General features: G+C 55.1%; 1 protein-coding gene across 5 annotated transcripts in view; it reads left to right on the top strand.

The window, feature by feature from the left end:
• The window catches only part of LOC144736177 (uncharacterized), a 257,956-nt gene that overhangs the window by 12,315 nt on the left and 224,532 nt on the right, over positions 1-21,109 (top strand). For all 5 annotated transcript variants that reach the window (XM_078618759.1, XM_078618762.1, XM_078618758.1 and 2 more), the window contains exon 2: positions 4,848-5,711. In XM_078618759.1, the coding sequence (XP_078474885.1) occupies positions 4,848-5,711 (864 nt within the window). The remainder of the gene's footprint in view (positions 1-4,847; positions 5,712-21,109) is intronic.

Below are 21,109 nucleotides of genomic sequence, written 5' to 3'. Positions count from 1 at the left end.
CGTGGATTCGTTGTGCATAGATAGGGATGTGCATATTCGTGCGTGTGCGGGTGAACGGGGAGAGGCGGTCCAGTGGTTTAGCGCGTTGCGCTACGAACCTTGCGGGTCCTGGGCCTCCCCCCTAGGTCGACTCGGCCTCAAATGAGTACCTGGTGAGATGTGTAAACATCGCTGCTAGGGTGCCAGTCTGGCCTTCATCGGTACTCGCGAACAAGACTTGCCCCACAAGGGTGTTTAAAGCTATGTGGGGTAGGGGAAATCGTTGTCTTTGTCAGTGTGTAACTCGCATCCCTACGTGTTTGAACTCCCCAATAAAATAAAAATTGTCCACAAAAAAATAGTTCCATCTTTTCTCAATCGTAGCATAGGGAAGGTCGCTCTCCAGCGGTTATCGGTCACAGGGTTGTTTCGACCATTACTTCACCATGCCTCTTCGCCGCTGGTTGGCGAATGGGGAAGAGAGAAAGACTAAGGCTGGTTCTGATATCACTTGCCGCAAGGATTGCCACCTTTTCCCACAGTGAACCCAACTCGGCCGCATTTCTGAGTGTGTGATCTACAAATTATGTTCAGCACAGCAATGCCGGGCACGGTTTGCCAGATCTCGGCACAAACCAATTCCTAGTAATAGGTTTTTACCCTTTCAACTGGTACAAAAACTGACACCTTTATACAAGGCATCATGTTTGCAATAACCACAACACAAGCAGTCAAAATGCAAACAAAAAGAAACAACTCTGATGATGATAATGATATGCACTGTCCTTGAAGTTGATTGGTCCACACCCGAGACAGGTTTTCATAGAGCCTAGTCTCCATTGGTGTTGGACCAGATGACGCCAAAAGGCGTCTTTTTGTTTGCATTGTGACTGCTTGTGTTGCGGTTATTGCAAACATGATGCATTGTATAAAGGTGTCAGTTTTTGTACCAGTTGAAAGGGTAAAAACCTATTACTATATTTTGCCACTGGTAAAGGAGGTCTCATAATGTAAACCAATTACTGCCATCCAAACACGGATGCCAATTCTCGGACGCGGTGGCAACTCTGTTTGCCGCTGATGTTACACCGTGACCGGGAATTGAACATTGCGGAGTGCGCTATCCGCCGAGCCAACGCTCCACAGGTAGAACCCGCTTCGCCGAAATCCAGTTTTGTGCAATTTTGTGGGAATTTCAAAGGATCCCTGGCTTCTGCCAAGACGGCATTAATAAGCTACAGTTTAAATATTGACTGGAATCACGCTTCGGGGCAGGGCTAGAGAGCGCAAGAAATACATGCCGAGTTTAACGCGTAGACTTTCGCGATCATTATCGTCCATAATACAGGTTTTTTTTGGGTCAGATCGCGTAAAATATAAATGTGTCGTTAAACCCGCCGCTACCACCAGACACAGCCAATTAGTAAGGTTCGTCACGTAAACAGAACGTGGCCAATTCGTTACTAGTACAGCACACCGGTTTCTTGGAGAGATTGAAAATGTTGTAGTGGATTTGCTCTCCAACACACTGGTGTGCTGTACTAGTAACGAATTGGCCACGTTCTGTTTACGTGACAATCCTTACAAATTGGCTGTGTCGGCTGGTGGTGGCGGCTTTAACGACACATTTATATATTTACTTGATCTAACCCCAAACAAACCCTGTATTATGTATGAATACATCCTGACTTTACATACTGTGTTTTGGTATCGCACTTTAAACCGTGAGATCCCGATGTGTGTCTATAGATATAATTAATATCCAATTTGAACGCGGCTAATGTAGCTTAATGAGGCGAGCCGTTGCTCGGAGGCGGGCTTGCGAGGTGGGTCTCACGGTGGGGTAATTTGCGATCATCATAATTAAGGCTTCTGGCCCCATCTCACGGGCGTTCCGCAATCACTGAAACTTAACCACACAGTGTCCCATTAGCTAATGATGCCCAGCGACGTTCGCTTAAGCCACGTCGGCTTCGACGAGTCCCAAGACTCCTCTTCAAAGAGGTTCCCGCCAAGTTACGACGCGCCGACGACTCGTTTGTCCGACGGCCAGAGTCATTTTAGGGTCATTTTTCTCACGATTCGGAGAAGATTTGGGCACCGTGCGTGTCGCTGGCGCGCTTCGTAAAGCCATAAACTCTTTTAAAAACGATCAACTATTTTTATTTCACCAGGTAAGGCCCACTGAGCCATATCTCTTTTTCAAGAAACGCCCTGGCTATCACAAATGATGGCTCAACGAAGTGGCTTATCGTCGCAGGGAAATTTTTAGCTTAGTCTAAACGCGGAGGGGAAAAACCGGAGGACCCGCAGAAAAATCCACGCGACCACGGGGAGAGAGAGAGAGCGAGAGAGCGAGAGACACGCAAACTCCAAATATACAGCAGAAGTCGGGATCGAACTCAAGGCCGGCATACCAGGCGAGCGAGTTAACATCTCCTAGCCACCGTGGCACCCTCACAATGACCTGACCCCTTTCCCACAACGGCAACGGCGCCACGGGAACTCTCTGAGCTCCACCGCGAAGCGGAATGCGCCGTCATATTTTTACAGTGGATGCCCCCGCCCCCCGTAGTGGTAGCCAGGGCCCGAACCACGAACCCCTACGAACGGGCGGTATAAAACAAAGCTACCGCTGCCCGCGGGGTCACCGCCCCGGACGCACCGCGCTAAATGTACACGCGTCGGGGGGGGGGCGTGGGGAGAGTTCCAGTTTAATTGAGCACCTGTCTGGCGCACCGTGCGAGTGCTGGGTTTGTGCCGTCCGTGCCGTTCCTCGAGGTTGAGTTGAAGGTTATCGTGAGAGCTTGGGATAGAAAGCTGCGGTGTGGCCGCTGAGTGAGTGAATTCGTGAGTGAGAGTTTCGGAGTGTGGGTAAATGTGTGTGTGTGGATGAGTGAGGTGAGTGTGTTGGGACCTGCAGTGTGGCGGTGGTGGTGGTGGTTGAACACGGTACGGCTGAGACAAAACAGTCGGTGTCTGTCTGGTAGACCGAATCTTCGGAGGAATCCGATGAGTTGAAATGCACGGGAAGGGTGACCACGGTGGTAGTGGTAGTAGTAGCAATAGAAGAGTCACAAGGAGGTGACTGACCGCCGGTGAGTGAGTGGAGCGGATCGCTGAGTTGCCTGATCATCGATTAGCCCTCTGCTTTGCGTTGAGGTGTATCAGTGCAGCGACGTCATGATAATTACATAAGCAATTGGCACCGTCATCGCGCTCGGCAATTATAAACTGTACCGCAGTGCGCCCTCTACCCTTAATCATTCGTGATGTGCACCTAGGAGGGTGGAGTCGTCATAATTACTGCAATAATAATAGTGCAAACTGGCAAGCCGTGTTATTAAGTGAGCCGTCCCTTCAGTGTGTTGATGGTGTGTGTTAAACAGAACTTAATTGTATCACGGTGAGGTTTCGTGCACCTTTAGCGTCAGTAATTAATACGATATTACAGTAAGAATAATACGCAGCTCTGCGTCCAGTTCACTGCCGGATGAAGCCCTCCCCCATGTACTGCGTTGGTCATGGGCGGTTGTATGACCATACTTCACCACGGAACGATGAGCCAAAAACATTCGGGTGTTGATTAGAACCTTGACCTCCGAACCGTGGACCCCACCACCACCACCATCTTATTTAAAACATTTTTATATTTTCTAAAGTATTTTTTCTGTTGTACCACTCAGCTGTATAGCTCTTTTTTTCAGAAGCGATCTGGCTATCACAAGTGATAACTCGACCAAGTGGCTTATCGCGTGTAAAATTATAGCAGCCAAATAATCGAAACGCGCGTTATGTCGATTCGAAATCTTGAGGGGAAAAATCCACGCGACCATGGGCAGAGAGAGACAGGCAAACCCCAAATACACAGCAGCAGGCGTCAGGGTCGGGATCGAACCCGCGACCTCCTGTATACCAGGCGAGTTAGTTAACATCTCCTCGCCACCGTGATGATGACGATAGAGAGAGAGACACGCAAACTCCAAATACACAGCAGCAGGCGTCAGGGTCGGGATCGAACCCACGACCTCCTGCATACCAGGCGAGGTAGTTAACATCTCCTAGCCACCGAGACCATTAAACCTGGGTGCTGCTGCTACCGCTGCTGCTGCTGCTGCAACTCGAAGCGCTGTGGCTGTGATGTTAACGGGATGCCCTCTCCGTGTGTTTCTGTGCGCGAACTTCCCACCCACCCCCAACTACCCTCGTCACGAACCTCCCGCCGTTATCCTCCTCCTCCTCTGCCGTTGGCTCATCCTCACCGTCTCCACCTCGTTATCTCTCTCTCACTCCTTGGACCTCATCGCTTCGTCCCCCGCGAGTTTCTTGCGTGGTTTCCCCCCCCCCCATCTCTTCCTGTTTCCGTGTCTCAATCTTCATTTCTGCTGTTCCCGTTTTTAATTTCCCTCTCGCGTGCCCCCCCCACCCGCCGCCACCTCGCTCCGCTTGTCCGCATGGCTGTGACACTCTCACACCGCTATTCATTTTAACTCTCCACCCACTTCCTCTTGCGAGCACTCTCATTTTCTCTCTCTTTGTATCTCCTGCCTCTCTCTCTCTGTTCCTCCTTTCATCTGCTCTCTTGGTCGACCTTTGTTCCGTTTTCCTCTCCATCATCCTCATCCCGGCTGTTCCCCGTTAATTTCTTCCGTCTCTCCCTCTCCTCCTCTACCTCGCACACTTTCAATCCCCTATCCCTCATCCTCTATCCACCTATGACCCCTCGTTTTTTTCCCTCTCCTCCCCTCCTTTATTATCACTCCTCTCCATCCTTCCCCTTCCTCGTTCTCTACCCACCCCACCAACTCCTCCGCCACCTCCTCCCCCCGCCCCCCCGCACATGCACACGCGCGCACGCACCCTCGCAGCAGGCCCTCGCCTCGTCGGGCGGCCTGGGCATGATCGCAGGCGCCGGGGGCTCCCACCTCGCCGCCGCGGCAGCCGCCAACCACGGCATGAAGCTGGAGGCCGTCATGGAGAACCTCCAGCGGCAGCAGCAGGCGCGCCTCGAGATGGAGGAGCGCGAGCGCGAGCGCCTGCGCGACAGGGACATCCGAGAAGCGCAGCAGCAGCAGCACCAGCAGCACCAGCACCTTTACCAGCAGCAGCAGCAGCAGTACGCCGCTCTGCGCGCCGCCGCGCTCAGCGCGGCCGCAGCGGCCGTCGCGTCCGGCGGCGCCGGAGGCTCGAGGTCCGGGAGCGCCGTCGCTCGGCATCGCCCGCGCGGCGACGGCGGCGGCGACGACGGCGGCGGCGACAGCGACGCCGATTCGGTGCCGGGCGCGCCCTCCGAGTTCTCGGGGTACGAGCGCTACCACCCGCTGCGGCACGGGCACCCGGGCCGGCGCGGGGCCAGCGACTACGACGAGGAGGACGAGGAGGAGGACCCGGGGGAGGACGCGGAGGAGGAGGACGAGGAGGAGGACCCGGGGGACGACGAGGGGGAGGACGACGGGGACGACGCGATGGAGGAGGGCGACTACGAGCGACGCTCGCCGGGCGGGCCCGGGCCCGCGGCGGGACCGCCCGCGTCCAAGCCGCCGCCGGCGGGGCTGGCGCTGCACCTGGCCGGCGGGGGGCTCGGCGGGTCGGTGGCCGCGGCCGGAGGGTCGGTGGCGCGGCACTTGGCGTTCGAGGCCGGCGGAGGCGGCGGGCAGCCGCTGTCGCCCGGAGCGGAGGGGCCCCAGCCGTCGCAGGCCCAAGACTGGACCTATGAGGAGCAGTTCAAGCAGGTACCCGCGCTGGCACCGGCGTTGTGCGCGTGTCCGTGCGCGTGCGTGGCGTACGTCGCGCGTGTCGAACTTTCTTTCGCGCCCCACGTAGCCGGGCGTGCCGATCGGAGTTGCGGGTAGTGTCTGTGTGGTGTCGGTGTGCGTCCGTGCATCCGTGCGTATTTGCGTGTCCAGGCGTGCGCACGTGGACACGCGCACAGATGCGCGTGTGCGTGTGTGTGGTGGGAGGATCGTTACTAGAATTTGTGCCACAGCCCCTCGCACAGCAGCACGCGACAATCCCGACAGCTTCCACCCCGCGATTTCACCTGCCGGGGTGAAAGTTCCGAAAGTTTTTGTTTTGTTTTAACCGCCGGGGCGAAAATCAAACCGGCGCAGAAAAATCACTCGGAACGTTTCACTCGTTGCCCCCTTCTTCTTTGGCGGATCGTAATTTAATCTCCGGATAATTTGTACAAACGACGCAGCTGCACCGCGGTAAGTAGAACCCTATTTATTTTATCCGTACAAAATAAAAGCTAATTTGTACTTCACCCGCCCTCTGCCCCCATGTCCCTGCACCAATCCCGGTCTGTGTCTGTTCCACCAGAAAAAGTGGGGCTATAGGGACTGAGGGGAGGGGCTTTTGTGGGGGGGGGGATCGGAGTGGGGCGCCGGGGGTGGTGCGAGGCATAGCTAAGAGGAGGAAGTTGGACAGACTTATGAAGTGAAGCGAGCGAGTGTGTGTGTGTGACGTGTACGGTGGCTAGGAGATGTTAACTACCTCGCCTGGTATACAGGAGGTCGTGGGTTCGATCCCGACCTTGACGCCTGCTGCTGTATATTTGGAGTTTGCGTGTCTCTCTCTCTCATCATCACGGTGGCTAGGAGATATTAACTACCTCGCCTGGTATACAGGAGGTCGTGGGTTCGATCCCGACCTTGACGCCCGCTGTATATTTGGTGTTTGCGTGTCTCTCTCGTTCTCTCCGTGGCCGCGTGGATTTTCCTCCGGGTCCTCCAGTTTTCCCCTCCACGTTTAGAATCGACGTCGCGCGTTTAGAGCAACTCGGCTACCGCTCTACATTTCTACGCGATGAGCCACTTCGTCGGGCCTTCATTCGGCAGGCCAGGTCGCTTCTGAAAAAAAGAGCTGCCCGGCTCGCTCACGAGAGAGAAAGCGCTCTCATGAGTGAGCGCGCACACGACCGGCACGTGGCTTTAACTCCGGCCGGAGGGTCTGGGCGGCTCGCCAGAAAGGAAGGCCCCGTGGTGTGTGGGGTGCGCGTGTTTGTGTACGCGCGTGCCCGTGCGTGCCCACGCGTGCCCACGCGAGGAGCGGTGGCGCGGGCGGTCAGCGCGCGGCGCCGCTCGACCACGCGGCTAACGGCGAGTGATGTCCGAAGCGTTCCAAGGTGGGGCGGTGCGCAAAACTTCAACAATGGGGAGACAAAGGCGGCCGGGCGTGGTGCTGGCCACCCACCCCCTCGTGTGCCACAGTGCCGGCCTTCGCTAACAGCACTTGCCCCTACAGTCTGGTACAGGCTATACGGGGGATCTTTGTATCTTTATGCACGCCGGGAGCGGTGGCACAGCCGGTTGGCCCACCGCGCTACGAACTTGCCGACCTGGATTCTAATTCCCGGCGCGACGGTTGATGTCAGCGGTGAGAGAGATCGGGAATCTCGGTCATTGCACTCCCGTCGCTGCTGGACCGAGGCTCTGCGCGGTGTGCAATCATCACGGCCGGGGAGACAAAGTTCACCCCGTGGGTGTGGTCCCGGCCACACACCAACCCCCCTCTCGTGCGCCGTGCCGCCCCTCGTCGATGCGGCTCCCTGTACGCCGCTCGCCCCGAGCATTTTGTGTCGGCCACGTGGTGGGGGATCTCTGCGGTTGTCGTTTGTGCGTGCGTGGGCATGCGCGACGAGCGTGAACAGCACCACTGGGGAGGCAAAGGCGGCCGGGCATGGTGCTGGCCCACGCACCTTCTTGCGTGCCGTGCCGGCCTTCGTAGGCGCCGCTCGCACGCAGCACTCGCCCCAAAATTTAAGGCTATCCGGGGGATCTTTGTCTTTGTGTGAGAGTGTGTCCGTGTGTGTGTGTGCGCGTCTAGGCGTGTGGGGGCACACGTGCGTGTCTGCGCGTGTATGTCCGTGTCTCCGTGCGCGTGCATTTGTCGCAGAGGTCGCCACCGGGTACCCGATACCCGATACCCGATACCCGGCTACCCGTACCCGGCCGGGTACGGGTACGGGTAGACCGTGAGTCACTGGTGAGTAACCGTTTGTCACTCATTTCCCAACGTCTTGTCTCTTCTCACAATTCAAGTTCCTAGAATCAACCCACCCGCGCCTGCAACATGGCTTCATCCCAGAAGTCGCAATCGGGTTCCCGGCCGGGTACGGGTACGGGTACCCATTTGCAACCCTGGTGCGGCCGGGTACGGGTACGGGTAAGGAATCAAAACCCGTTTGCGACCTCTGATTTGTCGTGGGCACGCGCGCACATCCAGTGTGCGCGATGTCCGTGGCGTGCGTCTGCGCGCGCGTGCCCGTGTGGGTGTTCCTTTCTGTGGGGTATCCCCCTCTCCGTCACCGCGCTTAGCTCTTGGACGGTGGCCAGGTGTCTCCCCGGTCCGCGCGTGCTGCTGCTGCTGCTGCTCCCTCTGCCAAGCCGCTTTGGCAGTCGATCAAATGCTCAAGTGGCAAAAGTGGAAGAAAAAAAACCCCCCCCCCCCTGGTAATAACGCCAAGCGGCCCGGCAGCACCCTCCCCCTCTCGCTCGCTCGTCAAGCGCGCCAAGAGTTCGCTTCGGGGCATTCACCGGCAAAGGGCCAAACGTCAAAACGAAAACACGGATCCAACTGCGATCGTGGTTTTTTGGGGTCGTGCGTTTGTTTTTGTTGTCGTTGTTGGTGTTGTTGTTGTTGTTGTCGGTGTTGTCATTGTCGTTGGTGCTGCTGTTGTTCTTCTTGGTTCTTTCGGTAAAGTCACGTAGAAGGGAAATAATAAAATAATAAAAATACAACATCATAAAATAAAAAATTCTCACGACGTTTCGGCCACAACACAAGCAGCCGTCCTCCACGGCTGCTTGTGTTGTGGACTTGTGTTGTTGTTGTCGGTGTTGTCGTCGTTGTTTTTGTCGGTGTTGTTGTTGTCGGTGTTGTTGTCGTTGTCGTCGGTGTTGTTGTCGTTGTTGTTGTTGTCGTTGTCGTCGTCGTTGTTGTCGTCGTCGTCGTCGTTGTTGTCATCGTTGTTCCACGCGATGCCCCCAGCATTTTGCCGCGCGCCCGCCGGGGAGCTCCTGCGGGGAACCGTTTGGGAATGGCTCCCTCGCAAGCCGCCCCCGCGACGACGCGCGTCAAACGCCTGCGCAGTGCTTGCGCCGAAACACCGACGACGACGATGACGACGACGAGAAAAAGAAGTTCGCGAATTTCGAAGTTTTACGCTCTTCCGCATTCGTCGTAATCGCTGGCGGCTTTGTCATCGCGAGCGCCCGGCTGCGGCTTTTTGCGCGGACGCAGGAATGCAGCCTGCGTCCGCGCGTCAATGTGACACGCCGCGTGCGCGTTTTAAAATGTCTGCTTGGGGAAAACGGCGGTCCGGGGAGGGCGGGAGGGAGGGATGGGCGGGCGGGCGTGGTGGTGGTCGGCGCCACGCTCTACCGCCGTCTTCTCCGCAGTGGCGGCGACGTTTGACGCGCCACCGCACCCAGGTACTCATTGAGGGGGAGGCCGGCCCAGGTACATGGTTCAGGTAATCGTTGCGGGTCTTGGTGGCCGTGAGCGGGAATCGAATTCGGGTCGCCCGTTCCGTAGGGACCGCGTGCCCCAGCGAGAGCGGCGAGGGGAAACCAGTGCGCTCAGTCACAGACACGGGGCCTCACTCGAGCACGGCTCCTTGTGCGGGGACGTTGTTTTGTACGCTCCGAGAGATGGGCCCGAGCTATGGAGGCGGCTCCCGAAGAAGGCGTTTTGGCCCACGGGCGTCTTTGAGAGGGAATTCTGGGAATTCCGCGGCGAGACGGGGATAAGCGATGCGCAAAATCCTGAAGACGTGCATAGGAGTGTGGTCTCCATGAGTCCGTTGACCAAGAGAACGGATCGTGGGAGAGTGTTTGGGCTAATCTCTGGGTCTCTGTGCGAGTCTACGGGTCTCTGTGCGAATCTACGGGTCTCTCTGTGAGTGTACGGGTCTCTGTGTGAGTCTATCGGTCTTTGTGTGAGTCTATGTGTCTCTATGTGAGTCTATAGGTCTCTGCGTGAGTCTATGGGTCTCCGTGTGAGTCTATGGGTCTCTGTGTGAGTCTATAGGTCTCTGTGCGAGTCTACGGGTCTCTGTGTGAGTCTATAGGTCTTACCGGCCCACCATAGATCCGTTTGACTTTTAACAGCGGGGTGGGCAAGCGAGCGGGAAGGGAAAAGGCGTAGCGCCCATAAAAGTGTGAGCACGATGTGTCCGTGCGTGCGTGTACGTGTGCATGTATAGCCTAGGTCGACTCAGCCTCAAATGAGTACCTGGTGCGGTGTGTAAACATCGCCACTGGGGAGACAAATTCGGCCGGGCGTGGTGCTGGGCACCCACCCCCTCGTGTGCCTTCGTAGGTGCTGCTCGCTAACAGCACTTGCCCCAACAGTCTGTTACAGGCTACACGGGGGATCTTTGTCTTTGTGTTTCAAGCCGTATTCTTCATTGCAGTACGGGCCCCCGACAATGCACAAAGAGTGATAACACCCTCCGCCCCCCCCCCATCATCATCATGCAGCTGTCAAACTCCCAATGGTTTCACGTGGTGTGACGGGCCCCCCTCACGCTGATGATATCGGCGAAAGTGGCCAACCCCCCCCCCCCACATATTTATATATTTGTAAAACTCTGAAGACTCCTCCACACGTGTGTCGAGCTCTCTACCCCCCCTCCCACCCTTCACTGCAACACACACACACGCGCAACAGCTGAACATTGCACAGTGACGTGTGTGTGATCGGATTGTGTGAATGATGATGGGTATCACTTACCGGTCTGAAGAACATAATAGGGAGTGGCAGGGAGAGCGAGGGAGCGAGAGAGAGAGCCGGCGAGAGAGCGAGTGAGTGAGAGAGCGAGTGAGAGAGAGAGTGAGAGAGAGAGCGAGTGAGAGAGCGAGCGAGTGAGAGAGAGAGAGATGGGGCCATTAAGAGAGAGCGAGTGAGCGAGCGAAAGAGAGAGCGAGAGAGTGCTGGAGGAGAGAAGGGAGAACATTGTCCCACGTTTTTGCCTTCAAAGAATCCCCACCAACACCAACCAGACCTGCTACCCTACCCTCCGGCTTCCCTAACATTTTAGCACCCCCCTCCCGCAGCCCCCACCACCCACCACCCCACCCACGCCACCACCCCACCCAACCGACCTATCAAACACCATTTGTTGTTGTTGTTAACTCTTTTGTTGTTGTTGTGAACCCCCCCCATCCCCCCACTTTCCCAATTTGCCAGAGGCCTTTCTTGTTGTCTTGGCGGCAACAGCTGCTGCCGCCGCCGCTGCTGCTGCTGCCACGTACGGACAGACGGGGCAGAGACGCGCGCACGGCTGCCGTGCCCTCTCGTAATGGCCGGGGTTTACGTGAACGTGCAAAAGTAGGGAAGCGAAGGTGGTGGCGGTGGTGGTGGTGGCGGTGTGAGGTGCGGTGGGGTGGGGTGCGCTATCATCACCCCCGCCCCCCCAACCCCAGCGGTTTTGTGTCTCTCGCCAAGCGGGGCAATGCCGGACCCACCGACTTTACTAATTCATGTTGCTCCTCGGTTGTTATCGTCCCCACCGCCGCCACATTTGTGTCCACGCACAATACCTAATAACCTTTCCGAGCTGTGGTTGGGAGGGCACGGGGTGGGCTGGTGGGCAGAGTGGTGGGTGGTGGGTGGGTGGGTGGTGGTAGTGCTATAATTACTGTATAGAGTAATGTATTGCGTGCGGCCCTTTGTGCTGTAAATAAGTGCCCGGTTACATGCTAGGGTTACAGTTGCCTACAGTTCATCTGTCCTCCGGTAACTGCCACGGAGGCTGCATTTAACAATTGTAATCGAGTTTCCCTAACGGGGCGTTATGGCTCGCAATCAAATTTCCTGTGCCGAGCGCCAAGCCCCCCCCCAGCCCCTCCGCCCCTCCGGGCTCTACCACTCTCTTGCTTCGGGGGGGGGGGGGGTGGTTGTCGTGGTGGTTGTGGTGGTGGTGGTTGTGGTGGTTTGCCCCGGAGCGCTTGGCGCGATGCGTCCCAATTGCGGCCGTACCGCCGCACGGCTGGCTCGGGGCGGCGGTGGGCGCCATCCATTCTCGACGGAGTCGATTAATCCCTTAGCGGTTGTTGCGCTTCGTATTTTAAAGGGAAAAGTTACGGGCGCGTCTTGCGGACCTCGTAGGCGAGTGCGCGCGCGTGTCTCTGTGTGCGCGTGTCGCGGTTAGCCACCCACACCCTCGCGTGCCACAGTGCTGCCCTTCATAGGTCCTACTCGCTAACAGCACTTGCCCCCAACGGTCTGTTAAGGCTACACGGGTGATCTTTACCTTTGTATCGGTTAGCGCACGTTGCGCTACGAGCCCGGCGACCCGAATTCGATTCTGAAGCGCTCCTGGGCCACCCCCTAGGTCGACTCGGCCTCAAATGAGTACCTAGTGCGGTGTGTAGTAAACATCGGCACTTGGGAGACAAAGGCGGCCGGGCGTGGTGTCTGGCCACCCACCCCCCCTCGTGTGCAACAGTGCCGGCCTTCATAGGTGCTGCTACTCGCTAACAGCACTTGGCCCCAACAAGTCTGTTACAGGCTATGGGGGGGGGGGGGGGGTCTTTGTATTTCCACTAACAACGATTAGGCAAATAGAAATTCGGGCAAAAAGCAACGTTTCTAGAAGAGATTGAAAATGATGCGAAGACGTACATCCGTGCGACGTGAACATTTATTTCCAAAAATCATCACACGGGGTGGTGGCGGGGGGGGGGCGTTCACGGCGCTGAGTTTCCAGCGTTCCTTGAAACCGCATGCCCGGTGTCGGCCATTTTAAAATGGCGGCAGAGCGATGGATAATTCGAATAAAATCTTGTTAATCCGATCTCATCGGTTAAAAAAAAAACTAAAATTCGCGCGAGTTCCCACACCTCCCGCCGTCACGACTACGACGACCGTCGGTTTAACTCCTCAACCTGCGCCCAGCACTGGGGAAATGGTGGCGGACGGCACCGCTCATGCCGCCACGTCGCGCCCACGGAGAGAGGGCCCCGTCCCCCCCATCCCCACCCACCCCCCCCCATCCCGTGCCGTTAGCGGCCGGGTGCCCCATTTAGAAGTTTATTGGCGTTGGGATTTTATGCTCGGGGATTGCGCCTGGCGTGGCCCACATGCGCTCTGGGCCTGGTCTAGTCCTTGCTCGCTCGCTCTCTCTCTTGCTCGCTCTCTCTCTCTCGCTCACTCTCTAGCTCGCTCTCTCTCTCGCTCGCTCTCTCGCTCTCTCTCTCGCTCGCTCTCTCGCTCGCTCACTCGCTCTCTCTCGCTCTCTCCCTCGCTCTTTCTCGCTCTCTAGCTCTCTCTCTCTCGCTCGCTCTCTAGCTCGCTCTCTCTCGCTCGCTCTCTCGCTCTCTCCCTCGCTCTCTCTCGCTCGCTCTCTCGCTCTCTCTCTCGCTCGCTCTCTCGCTCGCTCACTCGCTCTCTCTCTCTCTCGCTCGCTCGCTCGCTCTTTCTCGCTCTCTAGCTCTCTCTCTCTCGCTCTCTCTCGCTCGCTCTCTCGCTCTCTCTCTCGCTCTCTCGCTCTCTCTCTCGCTCTCTCTCTCGCTCGCTCTCTCGCTCGCTCGCTCGCTCGCTCTCTCTCTCTCTCGCTCGCTCGCTCGCTCTCTCTCGCTCTCTAGCTCGCTCTCTCGCGCTCTCTCGCTCGCTCTCTCTCTCGCTCGCTCTCTCTCTCGCTCGCTCTCTCGCTCGCTCGCTCGCTCTCTTTCTCGCACCAACTCTGGCTTGGCAGCGATTCTACAGAATCGCAACGTGCATTCGTACCGGAAAATTCCGGGGGCAAAATCTCCGCGGTCCGACGCTTGCTTTTTTTAAAAGTCTGCTTTTATATACGAACAGAAATGTTGAACGACGCGTCGGGATTCTCTCCGCCAAGCACGCCGGGGGCGGGAAGGTTCCCCAACAATGACACCAGCGGCTGTCGCCCCCCCCCCCCCCCTAAAGAGTTTGGGGACGATGATTGTCGGGCATCCGGAGGGCCCACTTCTTCTTCGTCATCATCACGGCGCTCGCCCGTTTGGCAGAGGTGTCAAATTTGACACCGTTCACTTTCCCCTTCCGTTCACATGCTCGGAACAAAACAGATTTGCTGTCCCGAGGCCTGCCTTCATCTCTGCTGAATATCTGTCTTGTCTGTTTCTCTGGATATTTATCTGGCCCGTCTGTATCATTGGATATTTGCCTCTCCTGTATCGTTGGATATCTGTCGGCCGGAATATCTTTTTGGATCTGTCTGCATGCCTTGCCTATGTTTCTCGGATATTATTTTGTTTTATTTTTATTATTACTATTCTGCTAGATTGCCCACGAGAAACCTCCGCTGAGTCTCAAAACTCTTTTTCAGCAGGGTCCTGCCAAGTTTTCGCAGTAGTGGGGGGCGATGTTGCTGCTGTTGCTGCTGCTGTTGCTGCTGCTGCTGTTGCTGCTACTGTTGCTGCTACTACTGCCGCTGCTGCTAGAAGCTGTGTGTGATCCCAATTGAGTAATTTGCAGGGTTCGTTTTCAGCATTGTGACGTTTTTGGCCAACGCCACTTACGATACAAACTCCGCACAGAAAGGCATCCGAGTCAGGAATCGAACCCAGACGCCTTCTCGCTATGCGGCACAAGCATCACGACCGTGGCCACCCTGCCACCCTTGTCGCTGTGCATGTCTCTCTGTGTTTTGCTTGATATCTGAATGTCTGTCTGCATCTCTCAATATTTCCCTGTCTGCCTGTATCTCTGGATATATGCTTGCCTGTGCATCCATATGTCTGCGTTTCTGTATATCTGACCATATACCAGTCTCTCAGGAGCTTCCTAATGCCACTTGGCTGTCTTTAAAGGCCATGATATGTTCTGGTACATTTTAGGATGGCTGTTGGCAGCAATTTTTCACTCGTAATAATAATACTTTCATTTCGTATAGCTTCATTCGGGCTCATAGCATCTCGTAACGCTGTACATGAATTATATATATGAGGGTACAATCCCTCATACAGCCACTACCAAGCGAATTAAAACTCCTGCTACGAAGCAAACATTTCAAATGAATAAAACTAATTAAGATATGGCACCGGCACAAAAAGCACAACAATAATTTTTTTTTCGCAACTAGTGTGTAATTATACCAACTCGGACGGTGGCACGGACAATGACATTTTTATTGTTGTTAAAAAGTAATTTTTAGGAACAATGATATTTTTTCTAAAAAAGGAAGCACACAACAATGTGTTAGTCACGTGACTTCTGCCCGTGTTCTGATTGGCCGTCGTCATCCACATTTCTCGGTCGGGGGGCAGCGGCCATCGGAATTGTCCGGATTCGGGCAACCTCCGTTGTTGTTTTTTTATTCATTACCGTGGAAAATGGTGGGGCAAGCCATTTGCCGTTGCCAGCAATTGCCGGCAACGATTGCTCTAAAATTGCTGGAGTGAATCATGGCCTTACGGCACAAAAGCCGATTATCTGCTTGTGAGTGTGTGAGTGTGTGTGCGAGTGTGTGAGTGTGTGCGCGTGTGTGCGCGCGTGTGCGTGCGCGTGTGCGCGCTCGTTGAGCGGCACTGTAGTGGTTAGCGCGCTGCGTTCCGAACCTGGCGACCCTAAGGTTCGATTCCCCGCTCGTGACCAGCAATGCGCAGTGATTAATTATCTGCAGCGGCCCTGGGCTTCCTCCCCTAGGTTGATTCAGCCTCAAATGAGTACCTGGCGCGACGTGTCAACATCGCCACTGCGGAGACAAAGGCCCCTTTCGTGCGCCGTGCCGACCTTAATCGGTGCTGCTCGCTAACAGCACTTGCCCGAACCGTCTGTTCAGGCTGTATGGGGGAATCTTTGCCTTTGCGCGCGTGCACAGAAGTTGTTGCGCATGCACCACCACCACCACCAACCAACCACTGATCGGGGCCGCAGTTGCTGAGCGTGCTGTAAAGGGACCGAGAACGCACGTGGTCCTTTACGAGTCTGCTTTTTTGGAGCAGGAGGGTTAACCCCCCCTCCTGCCCCCCCCCCCCCCCACAGCTGATGTGCTGATTTGACTGTGGCTAAATCTGGTGTGGGGGGGGAATGAGCATTCCTCGAGGATGGGCAGTGGCCATAAAGATGCCGATCGAAGTTATCCCAGCGGCCGGCAAAGCGTTCGCTCACCGGCCCGTCCTCCTCTTAATTAGCACCGCGGTAAATCAATCCTTAAAAAATGATTGCCCTCCGAATTTGTCGGTTGTTGGTTGTTGTTGTCGGTTGTTGTTGTCGTCGTCGTCGTTCAAATGTTGGTTCGCGAGCTCCTTCGTCAGCCGGCAAGGCAACTTACACAGATGTCACGCTCCGTCTTGATGCCTCGTTACATTTTGTTGCCGCTGTGGAGCTTTGTGGGCAATTAAATAAATTGCCTTCCCCACCCAACGCCCTGCTGCCCCCCGATGTTTGTAGAAAAATAAAATGTCTTCTTTTTCGGTTTTGTTTCATTCCGTGGGCTATTTTCCAGACCAGTGTTATCCAGACAGTAATGTTATTAAAACAACTGGCGAAATACGGACGGGTTTTTACAGTTTTTGGTCACGTCAGCAGTGTCTGGCGTTTTTTTTACATATTCTAGAGTTGCCAGATATTATATGCGAGAGCAATGCCATGAAAAATCATCGTGGGGCCCTGGTCAGCGAAGATGGTTTAGGAGGTTCACGTTGATGGCGTGGACAAATTGCGCGTTTCTCTAAAGCAACCTAACGATGTTGGCTTTAGCTGCGAAGCGGAAAATAGATTTCGTGACCACGTAAAGAGAAGTGACGCCCATCCATGTAAGCAACCCTGATTGGGTGCTGGTTTGGAATCGGGGCTCATTGGCGTAAGGCACTACCACTCGGAGTACAACGTACGCCTCTCCATAATAATCCTACGTTATTGCCGAAATGCATTCGGGAGTGCCCAAATGAAATAAATGCGTTCCTCGCCGAGTTAAGGAGCGGGGGCGACGTGGAACGCCAAAATTATTTCCTCGACGGTTCTCCCCCCCCCCACCTCGCCCCCGAACGGTTTCCTCCGAAACACGCGGGGAGATTGAAAACAAAAATAATAAAAATCCATCGTTCACTCTTCGCCACCTTTAGGAATGAGCGAGCCGGCGGTCGACGTCGTGTGGCGGTCGTGGAAGAGTCAGCGGCCGCCACCACACGGGAGAGAAAGAGAGATGGGGGGGGGGGGCGCGGAGGAGGAGGAGGAGCAGGGGGGGGGGCAGTAGCTTCCAAAAGTTCCCTCCCGGCGATGCCCTCTGTGGAAGATGTCGCTCCGGTGTCGCCTTCCGGAGGTAAATGTCTCTTTTCACTGGGGGGGGCGGGGGGGTGTTGAGGATAGTTTAGTTGTCTCTCGCCCTGTCGTCACTATCGCTGCCCCATCGCCAAATAAAGCGGTCTTCCGAGGAAGGAATGTGGTTGGGGTGGGGGGCGGTGGGGGGAGAGGGGGGAGGGGCCAGGGGGGGTCCCCCTCATCGAGAGCCCCAACTGGGGGGGGTGGGGGGTACCCTCGTAAAAGTTTAACTGTCAGGCACGAGGCATTTGATAAATTAAGCCAGGGCCCCACCTTGTAAAATAAAAACTAAAAATGAAATCGCGTGCAACATTGCGCGAGCCATCTGGATACACACGAGACATCAACAACCATTGGGTGGCCTTCAAAAAAATAAAAAAATAGGTGACGTTTCTGGCCAATGCCTTTTCTACCAGTGGCTCGAAACCCAACCTGTTCCTGTATTTTTTTCATATTTTTTTAAGTCAGCGCATAAAGATGGGACTTTTGCCCACGTAACATTTGCACTATATCTACGTATTGTTTTGTTATGCCACGGCGCTACTGACGAACGCGTAACTTTTTGTTCGTAATTTTGGCATCGATCTTCACAAACCTCACCTTTTCCCCCGCTTATCCACCTTACCGACGTTGTATGCCCCTTGGTGCGGCTGCGGTACGAAATCCCGCGGGTTTAGCAAAGATCGTTTTCCTGCGCGGCGGCACAACCGAACAATGATTGTCACTCACTACATTTGCTTTGGCGGAGGAGGCGGTGGGGGTGTTATTGTGCAGTTTTGCAATGCCCTCTGATTTCGCTTAACGCCGGTGTCAACTTTTTTTTGTTTGCAACAGACGTTTTTTTTTTGTTGTTGCTGCATTCAACTGCCATATTTTTCTTTTTTTAAAGAATGAAAATAAATAACACGATGGGAACAAAGCAAAAAAAAAACATATAATGGATGAATTAACTCGGGGCTGAATGTAGAAATGTTTGGTGTGTGGGTAGTGGAATGTTTGGTCAGGCACTGTGATTTTTTTTCAGTTGGGGGGGCAGGGGGGGGGGCTGTTGCCATGGTTACATTTCCTAGCGAAAGCCTTCTCCACTCGAAGGCCTCTGTATGTGTGTGTGTGTGCGTGTTTTGTCAACAGTGTATACAAACAGAAAAGTCGAAACTTTTCATGCACGGAAATATATATTTCCTACGCATCAGAGCGTCGTAATTCATCAATACTTTGTGTGCATTCTTACCTGGAAGGTTTTACAAAACCCACTTGCATGCAAGAATACACCGTAGTAGAATGAAATGAACAATATTTCTACGGCTATTAAAATTGCACGACTCAACACGTCACCCTACGATATTTAATCTAACGTGTTAACTATTTACAACCATTTAAATTGTAACAATTGGCATTGAACGATTCGAGTGATTAAAATTAAAATGTTAATACCCTGCAAGCCCGCCAACAATTCCGAATTCCAGCGTCCGAAAAATATGACTTCTGAAATCCATCCCAAGTGTGGAAGGGTACTCCAACTAAACGTGGCAGTGCGGAGCGAGCTGTGTGGATTTAGGCCTTGGAGAGTCGAGCACCTGGCTAAATCCGTTTTCAAGGTTCATGATCTCATTGATGGTCAGCAGTTAGCGCGCACGCACACAAAAACAAACCGTCATTAAATTGCTCTTTCGCTTCACGTCACAGACGCTAAATACATCTGCGACATCGCTCAAAAGAATGGAACATTGTGCGGTGTCAGCTCGAATTCCAACAAAAAAACATAATAATACTACCGCTGCGGACGCTCCCATCGCCTACGCACGCACCTCTGCAGGGCTCTCCTTTCCAGAATAAATAACAACTCTCAAAGGGAGAAGAGGAGTGGGGGGGCGGATGAACCCGCCCGCGCTCGCTCGCTTTACTCAAATAAAGTGCCTACACCGGATTGAATTGTCAAGTCAAAAGATGACACGCGCGTGCACCGACGCTTCTTGCTCCGACGCGACAATTATCGGCCTAATGCGCGTCGCATTGTCCGCGGCGCGCGCTCGCTCGCCATTGTTTTGCTGCCCCCCCCCCCCCCCCCCGATCTTTTTCCCCCTCCGCCCCCCCGCGTTGAGCCGACGGCGACGAAGGCTTTCTGGACATCGGCGGACAACGAGCTTCGTAGCTCATCGGATTCTTCTTCCAGTCTCCAAATGAAGATTCGGATATAGATTCTGGCCTCGATGATGCCCCCCCCCGCCGCCCTCTCCCCCCCATGGTGACCCCCGGGCCCACGAACGCACCCACAGACCCCCACCCCCGCCCCCCTGTCGGCCATAAGCGCTCGACTCTTGTAATTTGCCCTCGCCGTTAATAATGGCGGTGAGGCGGACTAACGGAGGAATTGGGCGGTGGAGGTGGAGGTTGGGGGTAGAGGCGGTGAGGGGGAGGGGGGGGGAGAGGGCTCGTTGGGGAAATGGGGAATCGATGAGAGGCCCCCCCCCTACCCACCCCCCTCCCTCGGGCAGCCGCCCCATAAATCAATGGCAGATAAATGCGCGCTGCCCGTGTATAACGCTCATTTCCGCTCCGCGCACGCCGTCTCTGCTGTTGGCGCTGCTGGTTCCTCGCTCCGAGCTAAATTACAAAAAAGCCGATCGCGCCCGGCCTGTGGCCAGCTCCAAGCAAGCGACGGATTTTTCTTTTTTACATTTCCAACGGCACCATTTCGAACGTCGTTTACCCCCTCCTTGTTGAGTGTGAAAAGCGATATTCCTCAAAGCGGATTACTTAAAAAATGTAATCTTCTTCCCGGCGCTTTACCCCCACTCGCCCCCTTGCCTCCTTCCTGTCGCGCGTGCCTGCAGGACACGAGGCCGTTGCGTCGATGGCGTCTCGCGATCGGCGAGGCGGCTTCTCTCGGCGAGACGCGGTCAACGCACGGCCCTCGTTTCTGTCGTGCGCGGCTTGCGTCCGCGCTCACCCTCGTCGCCGTATCGTTATCACAGCATCATCGCCCCTAGGCTCGGGCGCTGGGTGGTACGCTGGCCTGTGGCCACGCGGTGCGGGGAGTGGGGGTGGGGACCGTTCTTGGAAAACGGTCGGTGTGATTTAGTTGGGAGAGAGAGAAAAAAATTGATGACCAAAGATAATTTCTCGGCGACTTGCCGAACAAAACAACAATTTTATATAAATATTGTATCGGTGGGGAGGGGGGGGAGGTGTGTCCCGCTTAATTTTACATTTCATTGATTGTCAAAATGATTATAAACAGAAAGTAGCGCACCCTGAATGTTATTTGAAAAGATTGATTCCGATGGCACGTTGTATAAACGCGGCGCTAAATTGCATCGATGGCTGATTAAGACAATTTACTCAACCGAGGGCAAGCGTATGCACTGTAGTAATCAATTGCTGGACAATGACACTATTAATGTAGGTTTGGACGATTAATTCCACGCACGCATCAGAGACCAAGAGATCCCGCGTCCAGCCTCAACGGACTGTTGGGCCGGCACGGGACACACAAAGCGGTGGTCTGGCGAGCACCACGCAGCGGCCACCTTTGTTTTGTACACTTCAACCAAGTGCTAATTTGAGGCTCAGTCGACCTAGGAGAGTCCCAGAAGCGGTTCAGGTATGCATCGCACACATTGGCTGTAAAGGGGTGGGGAGGGGAATCGAACCCGGTGTTGTCAGGAGGTTAGTGGTGCGGTGCAGCGCGCTAAACTGCTGCATTACCGCCCCCCACCATCACGACCACCACCACACGTTCACACGCAGAGCACATTTTGCAAAAACAGGAAGCGTGCCTGTGATAAGTGCACCGGCCACTCGGATTGGGCGGCCCCGTCCCTGTCGTAGGTATTTGCGATCGCCTATCTATCGCTCGTAGCCGTCGACAGCCTAGGGA

The sequence above is a fragment of the Lampetra planeri genome, chromosome 59 (genome assembly GCF_965212315.1).
Source record: "Lampetra planeri chromosome 59, kcLamPlan1.2.h2, whole genome shotgun sequence".
Lineage (NCBI taxonomy): Eukaryota > Metazoa > Chordata > Hyperoartia > Petromyzontiformes > Petromyzontidae > Lampetra > Lampetra planeri.
The sequence above is the reverse complement of the archived record's forward strand: the minus strand, read 5'-3'. Positions and strand labels throughout refer to the sequence as shown.